This window comes from Fusarium redolens, assembly GCF_020744475.1.
Source record: "Fusarium redolens strain MPI-CAGE-AT-0023 chromosome Unknown BKA55scaffold_13, whole genome shotgun sequence".
Taxonomy (NCBI): domain Eukaryota; kingdom Fungi; phylum Ascomycota; class Sordariomycetes; order Hypocreales; family Nectriaceae; genus Fusarium; species Fusarium redolens.
This window is the reverse complement of record NW_025763676.1, coordinates 766,675-789,260: the sequence shown is the minus strand read 5'-3', so window position 1 is coordinate 789,260 and position 22,586 is coordinate 766,675. Positions and strand designations below refer to the sequence as shown.

General features: G+C 49.6%; 8 protein-coding genes and 1 non-coding gene across 9 annotated transcripts; 5 read left to right on the top strand and 4 right to left on the bottom strand.

Moving 5' to 3' along the window:
- Window positions 1-474: 474 nt before the first annotated feature.
- Window positions 475-1,453, top strand: BKA55DRAFT_542250 (uncharacterized protein; the record flags this gene model as incomplete). Its single annotated transcript, XM_046190467.1, has 3 exons — window positions 475-773; window positions 830-1,172; window positions 1,232-1,453. 3 exons carry the CDS (start codon window positions 475-477, stop codon window positions 1,451-1,453), a joined length of 864 nt encoding a protein of 287 aa, XP_046046464.1.
- A 939-nt stretch (window positions 1,454-2,392) lies between these two features.
- BKA55DRAFT_517822 (RlpA-like double-psi beta-barrel-protein domain-containing protein-containing protein) lies at window positions 2,393-3,176 on the top strand (the record flags this gene model as incomplete). Its single annotated transcript, XM_046188216.1, has 3 exons — window positions 2,393-2,644; window positions 2,704-2,857; window positions 2,920-3,176. The coding sequence occupies 3 exons, from the start codon at window positions 2,393-2,395 to the stop codon at window positions 3,174-3,176; spliced, it is 663 nt and encodes a 220-aa protein (XP_046046463.1).
- A 576-nt stretch (window positions 3,177-3,752) lies between these two features.
- On the top strand, window positions 3,753-5,256 carry BKA55DRAFT_107967 (P-loop containing nucleoside triphosphate hydrolase protein). Its single transcript, XM_046184708.1, has 2 exons — window positions 3,753-4,817; window positions 4,870-5,256. The coding sequence occupies exon 1, from the start codon at window positions 3,853-3,855 to the stop codon at window positions 4,801-4,803; it is 951 nt and encodes a 316-aa protein (XP_046046462.1). The 5' UTR covers window positions 3,753-3,852; the 3' UTR covers window positions 4,804-4,817; window positions 4,870-5,256.
- Window positions 5,257-7,262: 2,006 nt separating this feature from the next.
- Window positions 7,263-7,996, bottom strand: BKA55DRAFT_542247 (uncharacterized protein; the record flags this gene model as incomplete). The annotated part of the gene is made up of 3 exons (XM_046190466.1): window positions 7,263-7,458; window positions 7,733-7,822; window positions 7,869-7,996. The coding sequence occupies 3 exons, from the start codon at window positions 7,994-7,996 to the stop codon at window positions 7,263-7,265; spliced, it is 414 nt and encodes a 137-aa protein (XP_046046461.1).
- Window positions 7,997-9,211: 1,215 nt separating this feature from the next.
- On the top strand, window positions 9,212-10,770 carry BKA55DRAFT_693185 (cryptococcal mannosyltransferase 1-domain-containing protein; the record flags this gene model as incomplete). The annotated part of the gene is made up of 3 exons (XM_046199876.1): window positions 9,212-9,554; window positions 9,605-10,230; window positions 10,282-10,770. 3 exons carry the CDS (start codon window positions 9,212-9,214, stop codon window positions 10,768-10,770), a joined length of 1,458 nt encoding a protein of 485 aa, XP_046046460.1.
- Window positions 10,771-11,469: 699 nt separating this feature from the next.
- Window positions 11,470-12,915, bottom strand: BKA55DRAFT_517997 (uncharacterized protein; the record flags this gene model as incomplete). The annotated part of the gene is made up of 1 exon (XM_046188232.1): window positions 11,470-12,915. One exon carries the CDS (start codon window positions 12,913-12,915, stop codon window positions 11,470-11,472), a length of 1,446 nt encoding a protein of 481 aa, XP_046046459.1.
- Window positions 12,916-15,427: 2,512 nt separating this feature from the next.
- BKA55DRAFT_t215 lies at window positions 15,428-15,520 on the bottom strand. The gene has a single exon. It is a non-coding gene; the product is annotated as a tRNA-Phe (tRNA).
- A 1,189-nt stretch (window positions 15,521-16,709) lies between these two features.
- BKA55DRAFT_705799 (uncharacterized protein) lies at window positions 16,710-19,272 on the top strand (the record flags this gene model as incomplete). Its single annotated transcript, XM_046200677.1, has 3 exons — window positions 16,710-17,021; window positions 17,060-18,116; window positions 18,166-19,272. 3 exons carry the CDS (start codon window positions 16,710-16,712, stop codon window positions 19,083-19,085), a joined length of 2,289 nt encoding a protein of 762 aa, XP_046046458.1. The 3' UTR covers window positions 19,086-19,272.
- A 127-nt stretch (window positions 19,273-19,399) lies between these two features.
- On the bottom strand, window positions 19,400-22,225 carry BKA55DRAFT_693182 (uncharacterized protein; the record flags this gene model as incomplete). Its single annotated transcript, XM_046199875.1, has 1 exon — window positions 19,400-22,225. One exon carries the CDS (start codon window positions 22,223-22,225, stop codon window positions 19,400-19,402), a length of 2,826 nt encoding a protein of 941 aa, XP_046046457.1.
- Between the last annotated feature and the right edge of the window lie 361 nt (window positions 22,226-22,586).

Genomic DNA, 22,586 nt, shown 5'->3' with positions numbered 1-22,586 from the left:
GATTTGAAAGAATTTTACAAGTGTTCTTTATCAACTGTATGAAAGAGATGATATACGAAAGTCGGAGTTACCAATGGGTCAAAGACAATCGAGGAGGTGTGTAGTTGGTATTCTTGTGATATTTAGCGTTGGTACAGCATTGGGACTTGGCTTTGATTTCATGGAGACTTTGAAGAAAATGCCAAGTGAATTTTTTGTGCCCTGTAATTCGAGTTCCCCTCAGGGGTCAACTTGGAAATTTGGAAAACGTATTCGATATTTGCGTTGCTGAGCGGATGCCTTGTGCTGGGGCTCACGTGCCAAGGGAAAATAGGTGAAACGGTCATAGGTCAAAAATAATCCCACACTTCTCGATCACAAGTCAGCACTGAGATTCCCCCTCACTAGTCAACCCAAACGCGGAATCTCAACAAGCATAATTCTTCCGCATCACATTCATTTTAATTCATTTCACTTCACTGTATTCCTATCGTCATGTCTCTGTCCAAGCCCGAGTGTGTTCGGGATCTTATCATCCAGAACCCTCGAGTTCGTGTCTGGGTTCATCCTCTCGAGTGGTCTGAGGTTCACCTTGAGCTGCTGAATGCTTCCTTCACTGAAATCGACACCGATGAGATCGCTGAAAATCATGAAGACGGCGCAGCTCAGCCATCTGAGACTCAGAAGCCTATGGTGTCTGACTATCGAATTGTCAGACAGCTTGCGCAAACCTCGATGAAGAGCAAAAGCCTCAAGATTTTGATCTGTGACAACGGACCTCTTAAGCTCCTCCGGTAAGACTCCAAATACTAACGTGTCCATGCTTGAAATCCTAACTTTGAGATCCTAGTCCTCGCGGATACTTCTGCTTCGGCGACGAGAAGCCGCTTCCGCTTCAGGGCGTGATCTTCAACCAACGTGAAATTGTTCACAAGGACAGTTACGCTGGGAGCTTCGCGTTCATCCAGAAGGGCTTGATCAATGATCTCCGTAGAGGACTTTTTCCCCTTCCCAGCCGGCTTCGTCATGACCCTGCCGCTAAGCGGTTCCGAGAACTGCAACTCAAGAAGATTGAGCCCCAGGATCAGTGGCGTGACCCCTACATCCTGAGTGTTCTTCTCGGGCTTGCTCAGTCTCAGGCAGAGGATAAAACCTCTCCTAAGTATCCCTTCGCCGAGGGTCATATCTTCAAGGTAAACTTACCCCTGCTGCTTACGTGACTCGCCTAGGACGCTTGTTGACACTAGTGTAGACCTGTGCTGCGTTCACTGACGACAAGAACGAGGATTTCATGTATTTTTATACCGCTGAGTTCTCGGTTGCTTTCGTCAGCAAGTTCGAGTTTCCACTTGATCTGAAGAAGCCGGAGGATGCCATGTCTTCCGAGCTATCCATCGGCATGAAGCAGATCCTCTATCGGCCCTACAAGACCTTCCGGTCTCGTCTACTCGTGGAGATCTCCTCTGCCCTGTGAGCAGATGGAGCTGCCTGTCGGTTAGGGTAGGCCCCAGGACTGAGAACCTACTCACTATCAGCCGACTAGGAGATGAACAAGGCTATTTTGAATTTTTGTCGGGACGACAAGTTCAGCTGAATGGATTAGTGACATCCTACGGATTATGGATGCACGATATGCATGGTTTTGGTACCATTTTTCTCATTGCTAAGGTCCATATGGAATTTGCTCAGGTAAGTGCTGATCCTTCGGGAGATCGTCCATAAAGGTGCAAGACCATTAACGAGCTGACCGCGATAGAACTCTAAAGTTCAAATAGGTTATTATCGGGGATCCCGATAAACGAAGGAAGCACCGAACTGCCTATTCGGTTACGATTTTATGTTACATGCCGCCCCATTAGTCTTTAAAGATCATGGCGGAAGTTGTATACCTAGTTACTTTCCACCAGTCTTTACACAGCTCGTCACTCCAATACGAAACTCTAAACACAATCTATCGTACTACAACGGTGCCGTGGGCGGCTAAGTAGCCTGATTGAAACAAAGTGGCCAGGGTCCCCCTTGCAAGGCTGGGATGGTTCCCCGTGTGATACCGAAACAATGGCCGAATTACTGTTTCTTCCTGACGCACGCTCATCACGATCTAGATGAAACCGGGGTGTTTTTTGTTCATTGCTGGCGGTTTCATGGACGCGTTGCTCCGAGGTTCTCGACCAACTGCCGACTAGGAACCCCTGCTAGTTCCCGTGGGCTTCCCGAGGGAGATTAGAGGACCTTGAGACTGAATCAGTTGAGGTCGGAAGTTGAACAGGTCAGTATTTGATTTTGTGCGATGTTCTGAGTATAAAAGGACCAGTCTGGTCGTCAAGCTGAAGATGGTTTCACAGGTCACTCACCGATCACATACTATTCCCTTATCCGCCTCCAAAGATCCTACTCCATTCTTCACTTCATCATGAAGTTCATTTCTGTTCTCCTCGCTGGCCCAGCTCTCGTTGCTGGAAGATATCTCAGTGACGAGGTCACCTCTGGAACTTCGACTCACTACGGCGGCAATGTCTCCGGAGGTAACTGTGGCTTTGTTGCCTATACGATTCCTTCAGGCATTTATGGCACTGCTTTCTCCGGCCCCAACTGGGACAATGCTGGTGTTTGTGGCAGCTGCATCGAAGTCACCGGCCCAACCGGCAAGAAGATCAAGGCGATGGTGAGTACCCTTATGGTCTGATGGTTTGTGTGGTGTGAGCTAATCTGTTGTGTTGTTAGATCGTCGACAAGTGCAACGAGTGCAACAAGGGTCACTTGGATCTCTTTGACAATGCCTTTACTGCTGTCGGCGGTACCAATGGTCTTGTTCAGACCAGCTGGAGACTGATTTCGTGCGATATTACCACGCCTTTGGTCCTGCGTAACAAAGAAGGTGACTTGGAAACATGCCCTGCTCATACCACACGCCAAGTTCAACAGCTAACTTTATCTCAGGCACAAGCGCGCACTGGTTCAGCATGCAAGTCCGCAACAGCAACCTCCCCGTCAAGAGCCTCGAAGTCAGTACCAACAATGGAAAGACCTGGACTGGAACGACTCGACGTGACTACAACTTCTTCGAGAACCCCAGCGGTTTCCAGGTCGATACCGTCGATGTCAGAATCACCAGCTCCACCGGCAGCACCATCATCGTCAAGAACGTCGGGGCCACCCCTTCGGCTGAATTCCCGGCCAGCGGCAACTTTGCTTAAAGGACGGAGTTGTTTCCCTGTTTCCGGAAGAAGAATTGGCAATGGGGGGCTGGTGGAACGCTGCTAGGATGGTGATTTGATGGCAGAAAGATTGGGGGCCATTGTTGGAAGATTGTACATATTTAGATTCTTCGTATATATAACCCTTTTCATCGGTGGTACGAGAAGCTTGCCAATTTTGACACAAGTGAAGTCTAAGAGTGGAACTATGTCCATCTTATGAAAAAGTGCTGATGTAGAGCATGTCCGCTTACATGAGCAGTCCGAGATTATTTCTCATAGTGCCCGTAGAGTCAAACCTTAGATATCAATTTAGGCGCTACTTGCAACATGATTGGGCGGCTTAATGTTGCTTAGCATCGGATATACATGGAATCTGACGTCTGTTTCCCATCTACACAGACCATCCAAACACTTTCACCTCACACCATCTTATCTCAAAAATACCCGGCATAGACAAGCATTGTCAGCTCTAAGCGTCAGCAAAGTGGCTATTCCATCATGCTGCGGGCGTGTATTTTTAGCGCTTATAAGACACGTATAAATGAGCATTTCCTGGTTTTTGAAAATGGTCTCTTGCCCGACGTCTGAAATTATTTATAGCTAACTCTTCTCTCTCTCGATTCTCATCAGGTCTAGCAACGTTGCTAAAGCTGCCATACGTATTCTTTTGAAGATGCCCAGTCTAGAGGCAAGCGAGGAGACTACCCTCCTTGATACCTTCGACCCTCGCGAAATCCACGATCTCTCCAATATCAACCCTCATCCAATAACCGGCCGCCTCATAGATTCCTACCCAGTTACTCGTACGAGGCCCATGCGCGTCCTATGCCTGGGGCAATCACGAACAGGCACCATGACCCTCTTCATAGCCCTCAAGCAACTAGGCTTCACGCCATATCACATGTCCCTTTCCCTTGGTGGCCCCAAGACGAATCTTTCACTCTGGCGTGAAGCTCTCGATGCCAAGTTCCACGGGAAGGGCAAGCCCTGGGGTCGTGAAGAGTTCGACAAGATCCTTGGACCGTACGATGCCGTGGCTGATCTGCCGGCCATCTGCTTCGTCGAAGAGCTCGTGGCCGCGTACCCTGAGGCCAAAGTTATCGCCACTCAGCGCGATGTGGATAGCTGGCTTCGAAGTATGGACTCGACGGGAGGCCGAGTCCTCAGGTGGCCCCTCTGGAATACACTATCAAGATGGTATCCTGCACTGGCTGGCCCGTTCTGGGAGTTTGCAAAGAAAGCCATGCCCACCAACTTCCATACCATAACAGACTTCTCTGAGAAGTCACCAGCTCGTCAAGCCTTCCACGATCACTACGACCTCGTCAAGAGAACAGTTCCGGCCGAAAGGATGCTCGAGTTCAACGTTCAAGAGGGATGGGGCCCGCTTTGCAAGTTCTTGGGTACGGAGATCCCTGAAGAGGAGTTCCCCAAGTTGAACGATTCAAAGCAGTTTGTTTTGGCCCATAGCTTGATGTGGTGGATTGCTTTTGCGAAAATTGTTGGAAAGGCTTCTTTCATGACTGCTGTCTCTGGAGTTATTGCTTCAATTTTTGCGATGTGGCGGCTGAAATATGCTGTTAAGATCGCTGCTATGCTTAGGCCAATCGCCGACTTATCTTGATTCACTAGGGTCTTGTAAGTAACGAGGATGGCTTCTTGTTTACTCTTGCTAACGATATATCCGCAGGTTTATAATCAAATAGTTGAATGCGGTTTCCTGTTACCGAAATAGTCGTTGTGACTCAGTGCAATACCCAGGGGTCGATCAGCGTCGAAAGGGTCATCCACATCAGCCAGCGTCTTATACCATGACCCTGCAGCCAGATAGCATCCTTCTGTGTCTACAAGTGTCCATTGATTACAGTCTTCTCCGGGCTCCTGAAGAACCAACTTAATCAAGACGGTCTCTCCACCTAGGAGTGAAGGGATGGTTTCCAAATAGACTTCCCCTGGCAGTATCGACGCCCAACGTTTTCAGGCGTAACTCTAAAACCATCCGTGCTCGAAACTTTGAGCCTAGGTCGGTCTAAGCGTAAATGCTGAGCTATTGAATTTTAATATGGTCCGGCTGATAATCATACCTTTTCATATTAGTTCCAATTGTCCTTTCACCGACTTAGTCCATCACAGCACAGTGTTTCACCGTATCCCGTCTAGTTCCGCTCGGTTCATCTACCGAACGACCCAAATGCCTGGAAATCAAGAGTAAAGACGGGCACTATCCTCAATTCAACCACTTTAGAGACCGTTTCTTGCTATACGAGCCGAGAACCGGCTGTCACGGCCTCCAGGCCCAGGGTCCTTGAGTCACTAGCAATTATGCGTTATCATTCAGAGGTAGCTTCAACTTTAACCAGTAAATTCCAGGCACGGTAGTCTTTACGACAATGGATAGTGGCTTGATCTCCCCACGCTAATGCTACGGAAAGCGTCTAGTGCTGCACCAATTCCGACGACCTGGGAATAGTGGCTCCTTTGTTCGTAGGTCTCGAATGTCTCACATTCCTCATGACGCAGCGGACTGGACTTGGACCTGAATCTTATAATTCAATTGCCACTGTATGAGTTCGTATAAGTTTCGAAGCTTTCACTCAAATTCTCTGCCAAGACCTTATTTCTGCATCACACTTCGCATCCCAATCCCTTCAACATGAAATTCATCACAAGCCTTATTCTCTTGGCCGTGGCATCCGTTTCAGCGAAGCCTGCTGGAACAACAGAGTGCGCAGCAATCTACCAGAGATGTATTGAAACAATAACGGTACGAGAAGCCTTCGTGGTGTTGGTTCGAAGCTAATATCTTGATAGCCACAAGAGTGCAAAAAGACGGATCGAGATTGTCTTTGCAACGCTTGGGATGATGTTATTACGTACGTATATGTTTGAATTCTGTACAACACCACACACCTCAATACTAACGGCGGCTCTGCAGATGCTTGGTGGACTGTCCAAACACTCCGCGCTACTGGTTAGCGAAGGAAAATGCCAGAGGCTTTTGTACATAACATCACAGAATATATATAAGCGTGCATTGATTTTCTTGCTCAAACTTTCCTATCCCTTTTCAATCTACATGACAAGTCAGGCCACGAAAGACGGCATCATATCGCCGCGTTGGCATCGCCTACTCACAACAACTTGAGTATACCAGGATGGCAAAATTTATGCATAGAGCCTTAGATAAAAGGCTACAAGGACGACTAATCTGAAGAGATGATACCCTTGACTGGATCACATGCAATGTTGCTGGAGCAGGGCTTCTTCTATTCAGGTTGTCTGGGAGGGTCACGAAAGGATATCTCAGTTCTTACTCCCGGATTCTGACTTGTTGTCCACCGGGAAGAAGAATGAAAGCAATAAAGGAGTAGTCGCGGTACTGAAAGCTCTGTATGAGGGTATGATAAGTTTTCAACATACACTAATAATAGAAGGATCGAGAGCAAGATCAGGGGGAATACAGCCAGGAAAGGGCAATTTTCTTCTTCTTGCAGGGTAATAGTAGCAAATCGCTTTTTGTAAGACGAACTACATGAGATTTTGTATTCAGATAGAGATGCTATCACCTTCTCGAGTCTCGCGGGCACAATAAGTTGCTAGCACAAATTTAAGGAGAACCTGGCATCTCAAGGTCTTTTCCCCGTAGATCATGATCAACTTCCAAATCGTGGTCTTTAGGAGATGTCCAGTTCAGCCCCTAGTCCACTTGTCAGTCTCTCCTAGACATGTGCCGGTTGAAGACTGAAGTGGACCAAACAACGTAAAATGGTTAACTATATACTTGAAACCTCTCTATTATATTCAACCACTCCTATCATAAGTAATAATTGGGATCTATATGCTTCAGTTATTCTCCCCCTGAGAACTACTGCCACCTTCCAAATCCTCGGCTTTCAGTGAGGTTATTTCAACTGTATCTGATTTTCAGAACTGAGAAGCCGTCTTGCCAGGTAAGGCCCTTACGTCGCGCTCTCTACCTCGCATGCAATATACCAACAGAGGGATCTTTCGTCGTTCTAAGAACTAGTTCAAGTTGTCTTCATGAGTCGCTGATCGTCCGGCATTCTCGTGTCACTCGTCGTCTTAGGCTAGTTCCACAGGATCAGGTAGACGAGGAGCAAGTGTTCCCTGCAACTCAGCTGTTTGATGGGTCGCTGGAACATCAGAGGGCTTCGATCCAACCAGCTCCTTGGGTCCATTATCCGTTTCTGTCTGATCCGGTGCTTCGGTCATACCCTGCCCTGTCTCTGGCGTCGTCTCCGACTTCTGCCCACGATTCCTTCGAAGCAGATATATAACCGCAACAGCAGTTCCGCAAACCACAGCGAGTCCTCAAACGACAGCGCCAACTATTGCACCCGTGTTACTCCCCGATTCAGCGCGATTGCAACCAGAGGCCTCGGCAGTGGCTTCAGTGGCGCTTCCCGACGAGGTGGTGCTTGTCTCTGTGACAGCTGTTGTGTCGCTGGAAGGTTTCGATGTTTCAATTGCCGACGTCGTTTGTGAAACGGCTTTTGTCAATGCCGGGACTTTTGGAGTGATGTAATAGGTACCTTGCAGCGACGGCACCGCAGGAGACGTAGGTGTATTTGTGGCCTTCGTCTATGATCAGATATGCAAAACTGCAGTATTCGACCTTCTTGCTATCAATCCATTAGTTAATCAGGCAAGTGTTAGAGCTTATAGTACCAGGATGTCATTCTGAACTTGGGGTTTCTGTCTTCCGCAGCCATCCGAGCATTCATGCTGGTCACGACATCGCCCAGCAAGAGTACATTTCGGGTCGCCAGCACTCTTACAAATGACCCAAAGGCCATTTTTTGTGCTGAAGCGACACACACTTCCAGATTGGGCTGTCATCATAGCTGCTGGATCGCCATTTTTGTAACCGGATGTTATCATTTCAGAAGGTACAGCGCTTTGTTCAAGGCGGTTGGGCTGCAATGTCTCAGTTGCAGTGGGAAGTTTGGCGTAGAGTGCATTGCTGTGGCATATGTATAACTGAAACAATTGGAGAATCCATATTATCTGCTGCATATTTGGCTGTTTTGTCTCACTCGAAAGGGGAAAGAGAGACAAAAAATTGAGCTGCGAGAGAAGAAGCACACCTAATTTAATTGTTTTCGTGTTCTACTTCTGTTTAACTGCGGGGATAAAATCATGCTGAATTCAAAGTACAACTCCTCAACCCAGGATAATTGTCAAGGATCGCATGTGTTGGTTGTGTCGTCCAAAGGCCGTGTAGATACCGTTTTAGACGGTTTTGGTCAACCGTTTTCATCGGAATTCGATGCCATGTTCCTTGCAGCAAATCGTTATCTTAACGCGGTTTTTATTGGGTGATACGACTTGGCATCTGACTTGGCTCGATAGGGCAAGTTCCATTGTCATAACCCTTGCAGATTCAGTGATCCTTGCCTGCTGCAAGTTGAGTGATTAATCCATCCAAGCTCCAATGATGAGATGACAGGTTCGATCTAACGTGCCGAAATCAAATGAGATGAAGGAAGAAGTAAGTTTGAGACGAGAAGGATTCGCCTCTGCTTATATTCTCGCGACAATCATGCTCTTTAGGACAGTTGATGCTGACTCAAATCAGTCAGCAAATTGACCTCGGAACGTAATCACAGATAGCTCATGATACCACGTCACAAATAGTTAGAACATTTCGTATAATATTGACCCAATCCAATGATTACAAGATCAAGCCCCTGCTAGCTCCCGTGTAAACGAGGTCCCCGAATAATGGGCTGACGCTGACAGCCCAGGCTTCTCAGTAACGTGCCCTCGGCCTTCAAACGGCGCTGCCGGGGGGGGGGGGGGGGGGGGGTGGCCTTTAGCGTCTGTTAACGGGCTCTCGTACTTGACGAGGCGTTTGTGTCTCAATCCCAACCCTTCCCTTCAAGGCGATGTCGCTGTGCCTCGCCCTTCTCTCAGCCGCGCGAGTAAATTAATTATTCTTTTCTTTAATTTTCCCTTCTTTTCTTCTCATTTTCATTCCTTTTCTGTTATGGACTCCAAGTGTTGACGAAATGCATCGCAAGGTCTTTGTTCTGAGTGTACCCCTCGTCTGCTTCTTGTTAGTCACAGCGAGCTTGTACCTTGGTCGAGATCATATCACCAGACTATCTGAGGCATACCTACCGCTCCATGCCCCCTCCCTTAAGACCACGTCTACGGAAACAATAGATTTACCTCTGAGTACGACGTCAGCTTTGGATGACTCGCCTGTTATTGAAGAACCGCCTTCATACTCGACGCTTGACACTTACACCACAAGTACAATCGAGGTACAGACTACACTAACGACATCCTCTACAACTTCCGCAACACCAACACCAACAATAACAAAATCCGCCATCCCAATTGCAAATGGTGAGCTCAATGCTTCAAATTCCCGCATAAGAGTGACTAACAAGTCCCAGGCTCCGTCCTCTCTACCGAGCGCATCACTCCTTACATCCACGCCATCCTCAATCCTACTTCAAAAGAGCGCCCACGGCTTCAATGCCCTCCCTTGGACACCAAGCGATACAAGGACCTTCAAAAGAAGACGAACACCCGCGGAGACAAAAACGACGAACAGCCAATTGACTTCTTCTTTGCCCTTAATTTGCGCAATGTCGTAGGCCTTCTTCCTCGTCTCATGGGCAGCATTGTCGAGGCCATCCAATTCCTTGGACCTGAACGATGCGCACTCTCAATCGTCGAAGGCAATTCTCCAGATGGAACTGCTGATGTTCTTGTCGCTTTGCGCCCATTCCTTGAAGAACTTGGAATCGCTTACTTTTACAACAACTCTGCGATTAACCCGTCCAAGGGTCCTCGCATCCGCAAGTTGGCTCAATTGCGAAACTTGGCATTGGAGCCGCTGTTTAAGAAGAAGGTTCCGGCGGCGGATGACACCACTGTCCTCTTCATCAACGATGTCGCTGCCTGTCCGGATGATCTACTTGAGCTTGCGCTGCAGCGTCGTAAGCTGAATGCTGATATGACTTGTGCCATGGACTTTACTTACGCTGGTCCTGATCCCACATTCTACGACGTATGGGTAAGTTGAACCAGATATTGAAGACCGTAATTAGAGACTAACATACTGCAGGTTGCCAGAACACTTGCAGGAGACACATTCTTCCCCATCCCCGAAGATGGATCATGGGACGACGCCTGGGACTTGTTCAGAGGAAACCGAGAAGCGCGAATGCGATACGACGCCCATCTTCCCTTTCAAGTCTTCGCCTGCTGGAACGGCGCAACCGCCTTCACAGCCGCTCCAATCCTCAACGGCCTACGATTCCGCGATCCCAAAAAGGACGAATGCTTCCAAGGCGAACCACAATTATTCTGCAAAGATCTGTGGCACAAGGGCTACCGAAAGATCGCAGTGGTACCTAGCATCAGTCTCGAGTATACAGATACGAGAGGGAAGGACATCAAGAAGTTGAAGGGCTTTACGAATGAGGTTATACAGCATATGGAGGAGGATAAAGCCCATATTGAGTGGCAGTACGAGCCGCCTGAGAAGGTCAAGTGCATGCCTTCTTTTGATCGCCAGACGTGGCTACCGTGGGATGAGTCATTGAAACGATAGATGCTTTACGGTTGTTTTCTTCTTCTTCTTTTTTTTTTTTATGTAATTGGGTTATACCAGCATTGTTAGACGTGGGTGGTGTTGATGGAGTTCATTCATGGCGATCTATTGTCTGTACCAAAAAATCATAAACTTAACGATAAGATCATCATACGTTTTCGGGCATCAAAATAATGGCTTGAAGACCGTTAGTGGCTAGTTAATGGATGACGATTGTCATTTGCAGAATGGTTACATCGAGTCGGAAGTGGCATGTCCACCGTTTTGGTTCAACGTTAACTCAGATCGCCACGGGCACGCTAATTCGCTGCAAGTCACTGGGCAGTGTTCAGCCCTAGGGGCTAATTATAGGTCATCGTAAAGGCAATGCGAAGCCACTTTGAACACGGACATAGCCGTCACGATAACCGCTTACTAGTCATGGGACAGTTGAAAAGCGAAAGCGCCTGGTGTGAACATTCACTAGGATCATGGAAACCTTGGATTTGATGTCGAACAATCAATTCGCTGCAATACTGTTGACAATATCTAATTCATCTAGTGTCTTATGTCGCAATCTATCTGATGCATTCTGAAGTCATTCGAGGGTATGAGCTAGCGGTAGAGCTCTCAGTGCCAACAAGCAAGATAACACAAATGCCCACATCCAGAAATCTATTCTCATACACAATCCATGTGTTCGTCATTCGTCTCTCAGTCTCACATTCCCTTTCCCTGAATACGCTCCGCAGCAACACCATAGGCAGAGAGGGTATCACCAACCTGGCATGGATCCTCTCCGAACTCTACCTTCTCAAATCCTTGTGGTCGATCCTTTTCCAAGGCCATCTTGCCCATTTGCGCCTGGCATCGAAAGCTTCCGAATCGATACTCAACCACAGATCGGCCACCCTTTGACGCGTCACCCTGGACAATGAGCTCGGTGATCTCATCCACTTCGAAAACGAAGCGTTCCTCGAAGAACTCTGTGAGGCAGCTGGGGTTAACAAAGGTGGTTTTCCCGGTGATAATTAGAACACGTGACGCAGGTCCCATTATGGCTTGCTCGCCGTACTTGACGCGGTTGTGAGTGACTCTCACAGGGTAGCCGCGGACATTAAGACCCTGTGTAAGAGACTTGGAAAGGAGGAGTTGAGCAGGGCCGGGATTGAAGAATACAACCTTTGCAGCAGCGGTTTCGTGGCGCTGCCAGTCAGGCTCGTTGATGACAGAGCACCAGATGCGTCCGACGTTGCGGATCTGTCCAAGCAGTTCATGATGAGTGACATTAGGTGGGAGATTGGTCAACCAGAGGGCGCAGTTTTGCTCTGGGGTGAGGCTCATGGCGCTTGCATTTCGGGTGTTATGTTCTCCTTTGTAGTTGTCGGAGAAGATAGACTCGCGCGCTTCATCCTCGCGGGCCGTGTGGCTGGGAGGGCGCGTGATAGCAGCCATGGGCCTAAAGCCACGGGCATTTGATTGCTGACGAGCAGCTAAACTAATCTGGGTACGATGAGCATCTGGGCTCTGGAGATAAGGTTCCCTCTTCAGAGCATCCTCGAGCCACGCGGGGAGAACAGGGCGCTGAGCCTCTGGGATGGGAGCTAAGGTTGTTCGAGCAGGGGGGAGAGTTGTGGGGGAAGCCATGCTTTGGTGCCCGTTGATTCCGAGCTGGTTGAAGTGCCCCCTAAGACCTTCCCATATGGCCGGAGAAGGAGCCAAGGCGCCAGGAAAGAGGCTTCTGGTTGAAGTAGTATGGTCGGGAGGAGGAACAGCGGGCTGCCGGATAGGGTTGGCTGGCGTAGCTGGCCCAGCCACGTTCGAGTTGAAGGACAGAGGTTGTTGAGGCTTGACATTGCAAGGCTCGCCGTTGCACCTATACATAGAGATTGGTTCGGGTCGGTACTGAGGAGCTCGATAAGCGGGAGTAGCCTCAATGACAGCGTTTAGGTTGGCCTGGGGGAGAGGACCTCGATCCTTGCGGAGACTGGGTGATTCACCAGCAACCTGTGAGAACGGCATGTGTGATTTGTTCTTGACTTCGGAGCCTGTGTTTATAGTGCTAGGTCTTGTGAATGGGCTGCTCTGCTCAGGAGGCGGAGGAGTAACGTCAAGATCAGGGCTGCTGGAACTCTCCCGAGTGGCTGGAGTGGGAGGCGTTTCCATCTTGAAGAATAGTCAAGATGGAACCGGAGGTGAAGTTGAGTTGAAGATGAGTAATTCTGATGTGCTGGAAAAGTGTCGATAAAGTAGGGTAAAGTAGAGGAGAGTTGAGTGAGATGATGAGAATCGAAATTCGAAAGCTAGTAGAAGCGAAGAACAATTTATAGTCTTCCTTATTTGAGACTTGAGATTGCCTATTGTCGTAATTGAATGGTCCGTGAACAGCAAAAATATCGTTGAACAATGGTAGTGGTCGTTTCTATTCACTCATCCCGTCTTCATTCATAGAAGCCGGTGTGTGAAGCGGGGTGCCGAATAGAAACAATAGTGAACGATCAAAGAAAGTGAACAAGTAAAAAGAAGTTAGAACAAGACTGAGTTATATGATGAATTTGCGGTCACCAAACATTTCACATCGCGGTGGTTGAAGCACTCGGTTTGTAGCCGTGGCCCTCGGGTAGCTGCGCAGAAGATGTAGAAGTGCCTGCTGTCAGACAATAACTCAAATTGCGGTCAAGTAGAGTTGGATCGGTGAAGGAACATTATTTGTAGGAGCGAATTTCGAGTTTGCGATTTGATGTGTGCCTCGATGATATGGCTGCTTGGTGGCCTACGCTGTCTGTGTCTGAATTGTAACACTGGCAAGCAGCTGCTAGGCATGCATCGTTTGATATCGGCTGATGATATCGGGCTTCAGCTTCAGTGACCGTGAATCAGGCCTGGTGAATGATTTGATGCCATAGACAAGCGGTGTATGCTTCAAGAAAGAGATGCGGCATCTTGCCGTTGAGTGTCACCCTAGATTTCTGTAAGTTCAGGCTCTCAAGACCCTATTATACATTCTACGATCTCCGCCTAGGTAAACAACCCTGCACTGCCGATTGTGCATCCTGAGCTTCATGACAGAACTCTCTGCGCGATCTCTTGCACCGTGTTCGAAGAGCCATGATATCCCATGCCTTCTTCGGCATTTGTCCTTGTCTGGCGCCCAGTGACTTCCCAGCTCCGGGTGAGCATCACAACGCCATCCCCAAGACCGCACTGACCCGCCACTGGGCGAGCTGTTGCAAATTATTTGCTCAACTTCTTCCAATGTATGTACCTCTGCGGAATCGTGCGTGAGGTTTCACAGCTGTCAGTCCTTTGGTCTGGGAATAAAGACCATTACCCAATCGCCCTTGCGGCAAACAAAACAACCACATGTTTTCTAGACGTATGCCCACAATTTCTATGGCAGAGAACAGAAGACTTGCTGAACATTGGGGCAAGTTCAGCTTCGGGCTTGTGGGGGCAGGATGAATATCAGCCATGGCAAGGATGGCAAGTCGTCCAGAGAAAATTTTTGATGACTTCCATCGTGTATGAGGTTCATTAAATAATTCATGTCGAGACAGTGATAGACAATTCAGACCAAAGCCCCTCTGGGTTGTAGTCAACGCATCTATGGGAATGGATGCATACGAAGTCAGCTTCATCGTGGATCCAAGTTTTTCCATGCTGTCTTCGGCCTCGTTCCAACGCTTGAGAGTATCTTCAAAATTGACATGAGTTGTCGAGTTGCTTCTCTCTCCATCCGTGGCTTCTTCCTCGATTAGAGAGGTCGATTCGACATCACGAGAACGAACTGAAGGATAACTACTCGAGTTTCCGAGTGCTGGCCTGAGGAAGTCTCGCCAATATCTCCGGGGGATATACGCTAGTCTCGGTGACATTCATCGATAGACATTTATTTAGCCATTTCCTTGCAGGATTAGTGGATATCAGAACTGTCACATACGCAAGGCTTTGATCAGAACCTATGACCTCGAGATTTGCCCATGTCCAGGATGCCAGTATAGCTATCAGAATTGCATTGGGCCTCCCGCATCACAAAAGCCGTTGGACTCGAGAGTTCTGTCTATTCGAGACACTGTTTATGACGAAATATGCCTCTGTAGCTCCGTAGCTTGGCAGGCATTGTGCTTCTTAGAAAGGTCTGGCTGCCAAAGGACTCGGCGACTTGGTGAGGTCGGGGAGACAATGAAGTTCGAGCCTGCGCTGGTTATCATTGCCCATGCAATTGTGGACCAACGGACGTCGCAGGTAAGTCAGTCAAGCAAAGGCCACTTCTGGGAAGCATGTCGTCTGTGACGTGGAGGTGCCGAACCCAAGAGAACCTTGATCGATATTGCCAAAGATTTCGAGTAACAATCCAACAAAAAAGAAGTATGAGTGCTACCTAGTATTCAATATTGACATTGGTGTACTGGAACTTGGCTGCGGTCTTCGTCATTATCAACACTCTAGAATCGTAAAGCAGTAACGGTCGGCAGAACAAGATAGAAACGCAGATGAAGACAATGAATGTCTGCACTGGGAGAAATAAAGAAGAAGGAAGTGCTGTCTTCCCTACCAACAACTAACAGCGAAAATAATGCAAGAGCGTGTCGGTCCATGTTCACGTTTCGACTTCATGTCTCCAGGTCCTTCCTCCTTTCCCCACTTCTTATCGTGCCAGACACCAAAAAAAGAAACATGCGGTTTATGTGGATCGAACACATGACCTTCAGATATCAATTGATTGAAGTTTTACTTCAGTCTGACGCTCTCCCAACTGAGCTAAACCCGCTTGTTGAATTCTACTCAGTTATTGTATCTAATGAACATCGATCACAGAGAAGCGACAAAGAGATGCCATTGCCAGCCAGCGAATCCAGCGTCTGTCACCGTTTTCCCTCCCATTAAACTCTGTTATCCATACTATGAAAGTCAATTGCTTGCGTGGAACACGTGCACTGGAGAAGTCAATCCAAACTCTGCGTCTCGTTTGAGTTGCAGGTGATGTTACACGGACAACCATCAACAGTATCGTATCAGTAGACTAGCGAATAAGACTTGGCTATAGTAGCACACGACATAAGTCTGGGAACTTTCTTTTCCTCACATGGAGCAAGAAATCTCACTTCCTGTCCTTGACGATATGATGCTGCCTCGTAAAGTGCCTAGTGTTGAGCCTCCTGGACTATCGCATGTGGGTGCCTTGTACGGGAGCTGGGCGAAGTAGGGCTGAAAATCCATGAGCCTTAGACAAAATAACACAGGTATCTTCCGAAGCATAAGCCTGATTGTCACGGTCAGTTTGATCATCTTGAGGCCTCTTTTCTTTCAGCTACCTGCACTTGCTAAGTGGGGCCATATTAGGCAGAGGCCCAAGCTCCCTTAGCGGGTCCGGGGAGGAGTCAGGACTTACAGGGGCCCCCACAGGGGCTTCTAAGCTGTAAGTCCTAGGCCAAGGGATGGATGGATGGACGGCAAACATCACCTCACTTTGATTCTAGCCATTGACATCAATGTTTCAAAAGATGCATGTAACACCAACCAACAACCATGCATTGATAGGCATCACTTTCTTATTATTTACCTCCCGTCTTTCAAAGTATTGACCAGTCAGAGGTCTATCAAACTGCAATTGAGGCGGGTCATGGCTGTGCCTTTCCCCAACAATCAAGACGCCTTTTTGCGGACTGCCTTTACATGTACCTGTGCATGCAGCTTCACCTGTTGCTGCAGTCAATGGCTGACAATGGCGTCAAGGCCAACGGTGAGGCAGCAATGGCACCAGGCAACAGCAGGTCCTAAGCTATCGGGTTGGATCCCATCCCTGCCAATCCTGTCCTTGGGAGCCAAAGGTCGGCTGTATTTACTGTGATTTACTGGCGCTAGATCTACACTCTAAGCCCAGGCTTTTTTTTATCTTCTTTCTCTTCCCTGCTAGGACGTTTTTGAACTTTAATCAGGCACCTCATCCATCGTCAAATATGACCCGCCTTCCTCCTCCTCCCAGACGATACTCATTCTCCACCAGTTCATCATCCTCTTCCTCCTCCATCATCCCATACGCCAGAAGATCTCGATTCAGGATGCTCGAAAACGTTGGCGAAAACATTTCTGACATGACATGGAAATGGAAGTACAAACTTCTCCACCGCAAGAAATCTCCTCTCGATGAGCCACTTGATCTTGAGAAGGAGTACAAGGAGGAGGAGCCCGAGGAGATTAACAACAAAGATCCCACGTTTGGTGCCGACACCGTCATACAAACCCTCTACGAGGGGAAGAACTCGGACCCTGTGAGAAATGATTGGGACTGGCAAGACTTCCCCCCAAGCAAGTGTCAAAGGCCATTGCCAAGGCTCGAGATCGTGTTGCCATCAAGGTGTACAAGATCAAAGACATCCAGAAGGGCGCTATCTCGAACCGATACCCTCTCAAGTACCACCAAGTCGATGTCCAGAACCCTCTTCTCGTCAGCGCAATCGAGCCTATCCTGAAGAAGGAGAACCTCCATCTCGATGTCCATGATACCGCCGTCTTCAAAGAGCCTTTCCGCCCTCTGTGGTTCTGTCAAGATGAGATTCGAGACTTGTATCGCAATACCAAGCAGGACGATCCGCTGAAGGGATATCTGCAACTGTTCCTCAGAGTCCTTGATGAGATCTTCCGCGATCTCAAGGTCAAGCGACGAAATTTGCTTGACAAGGGACTCATTGACTTCCGAACAGCTTGGACCCTCTTTCCGAGAGACTCTACAGCCTACAGCTATGGAATGAACTCTGAGTTCATTGCAAAGGTGGATGGTACGGAGTACGACACCAACGAAGGTGTCATGCAGCTCGTCTTGACGGCCAAAGTCATGGCTTTCAATGGCGAGGAGTTCATCTGGAGGAAGAAGTCGCTTACGATCAACGAGTTCGCTGGAAACAAGCCCATTCGCGACCTTCGCCATTACCCCTTCGAAAGGCATCCAGAAAAAGATGCTATTGAACAGCGTCTGGTGTCGCGGGGTCGCAAAGTTCTTGACCTGCAGGGCTTGACGTATTGTTCATACAACGGCATTGCTCTGCACCCGGGAGAAACTGGCGTGGAAAAGCATAACGTGGAGTGCCGTATCCTAGTCGACGTGGTCGGATATAACAAATACCACCTTGCCCAAGGAAAGCGCGAAAATAAGGACCCAGAGATTGAGGTGGTCGATGTATCGCGCCGCCGCCGTAGACAGGATCTCGCCGACGCCAAGCCTGAAGGCAAACATCCCAAGACACAACAGAAGAGGCTCAATGAGGAGGATCAGACCAAGAACAGAGAAGAGCTTCTCCAGAAGCCTAAAGAGCTTGCTTTCATGACCGAGTTGATCGGTGGATACGCCTTGAAGAACAAGCTCTGGGGTAAGGTCACTCTTGTTTGATGCTTTGTGCTTTTGCTAACAGTTTATAGTTTATTTCTACATTGAGGATCTTGAGCCAATTGTCTGGAATGATGCAGCTTATTCCCACCTCGTGTTTGACGAACAACAAAAGGATTTAGTTTTGTCGTTCGTCGAGAATCACAGCCTTGCCAACGGCGCCAAAACGGCTATGGAAGACGTGATTGTCGGCAAGGGCCAAGGTCTCATCATGCTTCTGTCTGGTCCTCCTGGTACAGGAAAAACCCTCATGGCCGAAGCGATTGCAGATCGCACCCATCGTCCTCTTTTCTACTTGCAAGCCGAGGACCTGGGCATTAATGCTGCCGCCCTGGGTGCCAACATCAAGCGAGTGTTTGAAATGGCTACCGAGTGGAACGCCGTCATCTTGCTTGACGAAGCAGACGTCTTCATGGCAGAGCGCAACCCCAACGACATTCATCGCAATGAGCTCGTCAGCATCTTCCTTCGCGAGCTTGAATACTATCGTGGCATCATCTTCCTTACGACCAACTTGTACCATACCATTGATACTGCGTTCCGCAGCCGAGTCAGCTTGCACCTCCTCTTCAAGTCTCTCACCCGTGAGGCTCGTGAGACCGTTTGGCGCAAGTTCCTTCAACGTCTGCCTGACAGCAACCGCATCACAGATGTCACGGACGAATCTCCTGCCACGGGCTCCACCACGCCTAGGAACGACGGCACCGATGAAGATGCCGGAGGCGAGATCACCGCAACCTATGAAGACAAGCCGCTTGATGACGAGGATATTGCAGAGTTGTCGCTCTGGCAACTCAATGGACGAGAGATCAAGACGGCTGTCAAGATGGTGCGCAGCTGGTGCGATCACAAGGGGTATATTATGACGCTGTCACGATTGGAAAATGGTATCAAGGTGACAAGCCCGCATTCGAACAAGGACGGGGATGTTGATAAGGATCTTTACGAGTGATTTGGTGTTTCTTTTGTTTTGTTTTCAAGATACCAGTCTGTTTGTTGATGGTTCTATTTTGTTGCGATGCTGTGCTTTAATACAAATCAATGGGAATATTGCGGTTTTTTTTTAGCAGTTTGATCTCAAATGAACCGATATGTGAACTTGTTGCTATTCCATGTACTCCGTACAAGTGTTATCGTAATACCCTTCCCAACCCGCGCCTGATCATTCCGAATACCGTAATCTACAATAAGCACAAAAACAAATGTCCATCCTACCATCCTTGATCGCCCAAACAAAACTTTTACATTTATATATCAGACATTAATTCAGCCCCTTGATCGCAGTCCTCTTCGGACCCCAGTTTGTGCTGCTCTGCCCGTCTTGGTCACGCCTGTGGGAGCAGAACCCTTGGCCTTGGTGGCTGTAGCTTTGGCTGCTCCTCGTCCTCGCTTCGGGGCGGGAGCTTCAGCAGCCTTTGAGCTTGGAAGCTCGCCCTTTCCAGCCTTTCCCTTTGCGGGCCGTCCACGAGCCTTGGGCTTCTCTGGTTCGGCCTCAGCCTCGGCCTTGACAGCGGGTTCTGGTGCCTTCTTCGCGGCAGCTCGACCACGAGGCTTCGCAGCAGGCTTTTGTTCTTCAGGTTCGGCGACCTTGGGGCGAATAGACTTGCCACGCTTGGGTGCGGGCACTTCCACAACTTCTTTGGCAGCCTTTGCAGGCCGTCCTGTCTTTCGGCCTGTAGGTTTGCTAGGTTCCTCAACTGGCTCCTCGGCTTTGCGTGTTGTGCGACGCTTCTTGGTCGCAGGCTTAGGTGCGTCAGCCTCCGGCTCGGGCTCGGGCTCGGGCTCGGGCTCGGGCTCGGGCTCGGGCTCGGGCTCGGGCTCGGGTGCTGTTCGCTTGGAACGGCCACGCTTTGTAGTGGTAGTCTCAGCAGGGACATCTTCGGTGGCCTTTGATGAAGCAGCTGCGCGTCCCCGCTTCTTGGGGGCCAGCTCGGGTCCAGATGCAGCATTCTCAGCTAACTTGGTAGCTGTCTTGGCTGCTCCACGCTTCTTTGTGGGTGCAGGCTCAGCAACGGCCTCTTCGACAGCCTTTGAGGCAGCCGCCCTTCCACGTCGCTTGGGAGCCGGTGCTGGCTTTTCCTCCGGGGCAGACTTGGCAACACGGCCACGTCTCTTGGGCGCCGGTTCTTCAGCCGCGGTGTCCTCGGCAGCTGCAGCGCGACCTCGCTTTCGTGTCTTGGGCTCTGGAGCAGACTCCTCAGCTGCTGGCGCCTCAGCCTTAGCAGCAGGGCGACCACGTTTCTTGGGAGCTACTGCAGGCGCTTCTTCTTTGGGCGCAGCTGCAGTTCGGCGACCACGTTTTGTGACTGGTTCAGCTTTCTCAGCTGGAGCAGGAGCAGCAGCAGCCTTTCTTGTAGCTCGCCCTCGTTTGGCTGGAGAGCGAACTGCGCGTGGCTTGACTGTGCGTGTGCTTTTCTTTGTGACAAGAGCATCATCAGTCGAATCGCCACCTCGCTTTGCCCGACCAGCACGCTTGGGCGCTTCCACTTCTGGTTCGGCTTCTTCTTTTTCTTCTTCTGTTGGTTGAGGAGGATTCTTCGGTGGCCTGCCACGTGGCCTTGGTGTTGTCGTAGGAGTCGCTGCGGCACGAAGTCCAATTGCTGTCTTGGGAGTCCGAGCTGTGGTAGTTCTTCGAGGTGTCGTTACAGCCTTGCTAGCACTGGCAACGCGACGGCCTCTAGCAGATAAGGGCTTTGATGCGCTAGGGACAGTGATTGGAGTGGCATCCGACTTTCTGGGTCGGCCTCTCTTTGCGGTGCTTGGGGGCGCGGCTGGAGTGGCTACAGCGTCGCTCTTTCGTGGGCGTCCTCGCTTTTTAGGGGTCTGATCCGCGAGAACACTTGCAGGCATGGACTTGCGGGCCTGTTTCAGAGCTGATGAAGGAGCGTTCTTAATCGCGGGGGATGCTGGCGCAGAAGCAACGCTTCGACGGCCACGAGTCGGTTTTGTAGCAGACCCCAAAGCCTCTTCGGCAACCCCTTGTGTGCTTCGTCGGCTTCGCTTTGCAGATGCTGGCGCCTGTTCTTCGGCGAGCGACGGTTCATCCTCAGGCGCAGGAGCTTGGGAAGCGAATGTTGCCTTTTCAGGCTGTGTTATTGATTTCAGCTCAACGACTAGGGAGGGAGTGGAACCAGCTCTTTCGGTCTGTTGTTCTAATTGTGTCGAGGTAGCTCTTCGATTCTGAGAGTCATCTGGTTGAGGCGTCGCCACGAATGCAGGAGGCGGCGCTGACATACGCTTCATGATACCTCTGCCAACCGAAAGCAATGCGTTCTTAAGCGAACTAGGCCCTGTGGCAGGGGCCGAGGTGGTCTCTGGTGATTTGGATTGATCTTGTGCTGGGGTTTGTTGGCCATCGGTGGCCTCATTGTCGTCGGCCGCTTGCTCAATAGGTGTCTGGGTGGGTGTTTCCTCAACGCGATCGGCTTCGCCATTTTCGACAACATTGTCAAGTTCTTGTTGAGAAGGTAATTCTTCAGGCTCCTTTTCTGAGGACTGGACAATGGTCTCGGTATGCTCATGAATCTCAACGCGTGACTCCTCTACAATTGACTCGGGATCAACGCCTGCTTCCGCGATCACTTCCTCAGTGAGATTTGACTGAATGATCGAGTTCTCTTGCGTACGTGCAGCAGATTCTTGCAACGGCGAGAATGGGGCGCGTTCGGGGGAAGTAATATGATGCGCACCGGTGGGTTCCTCAACGGTAGCGGATTCTTGTGGCGCATCATTTTCAGGCGACTCAGAATAACGCGAAGGCTGCTCAGGGAGAGCAGAGACATCGGGGGACTCGAGGCCGTCGCTGTTGAAGGTTGCATCGCGCTGCCAGGGCCAGCTAGGAGGAGGACCAGGGCTTAAACCAGTCGAGAGTGCGCCTTCAGGAGCCGGATTTCGGGGCATGAAAAGAGGATTGAATAAAGGAGAAGCCTCTGGGCGATATGATTCGGCGAAAGAAGCATCATCAGCCTCGGGCATGGTGTTGGGCACACCAGGCGACGAAGAAGCGACTGTGACGCGCTGACCAAACCCAAGCCAATTTGAGGAGCCGGAGCCAGAGCCGGAGGGGGCGTCCTGGCCAAAGTTATAATCCATTGCTAGAGTTGAAGCTGTAGATGGGTCATTGATAAGAGATTGAACTGTCAAGAAGAGAAAGAAAATTGAGGTTGAATTTTGTTTTGTTGTTTACTCGATTTGCATGATGACAAGCCAAAGCTCGTGTTGCGACGCGCTTGGTGACCGCGATTAGAGTGTTTCTCCACTTTTCGATGACGGATGACATAATGTGTCTTCCCTGTCTGTTCGCGCGAGCACTTGCAGTTGATCTGATCTTGGCGCTTGGCATTTGAGCTTGGCGTTAACATCCAATTTTTAATCTTGCTTGATCATCTCAACCTCAATTCGAATCTTGATGTTTCAGTATTGAGATTTGTTTTCGAGGTTTCAAGACATGGAT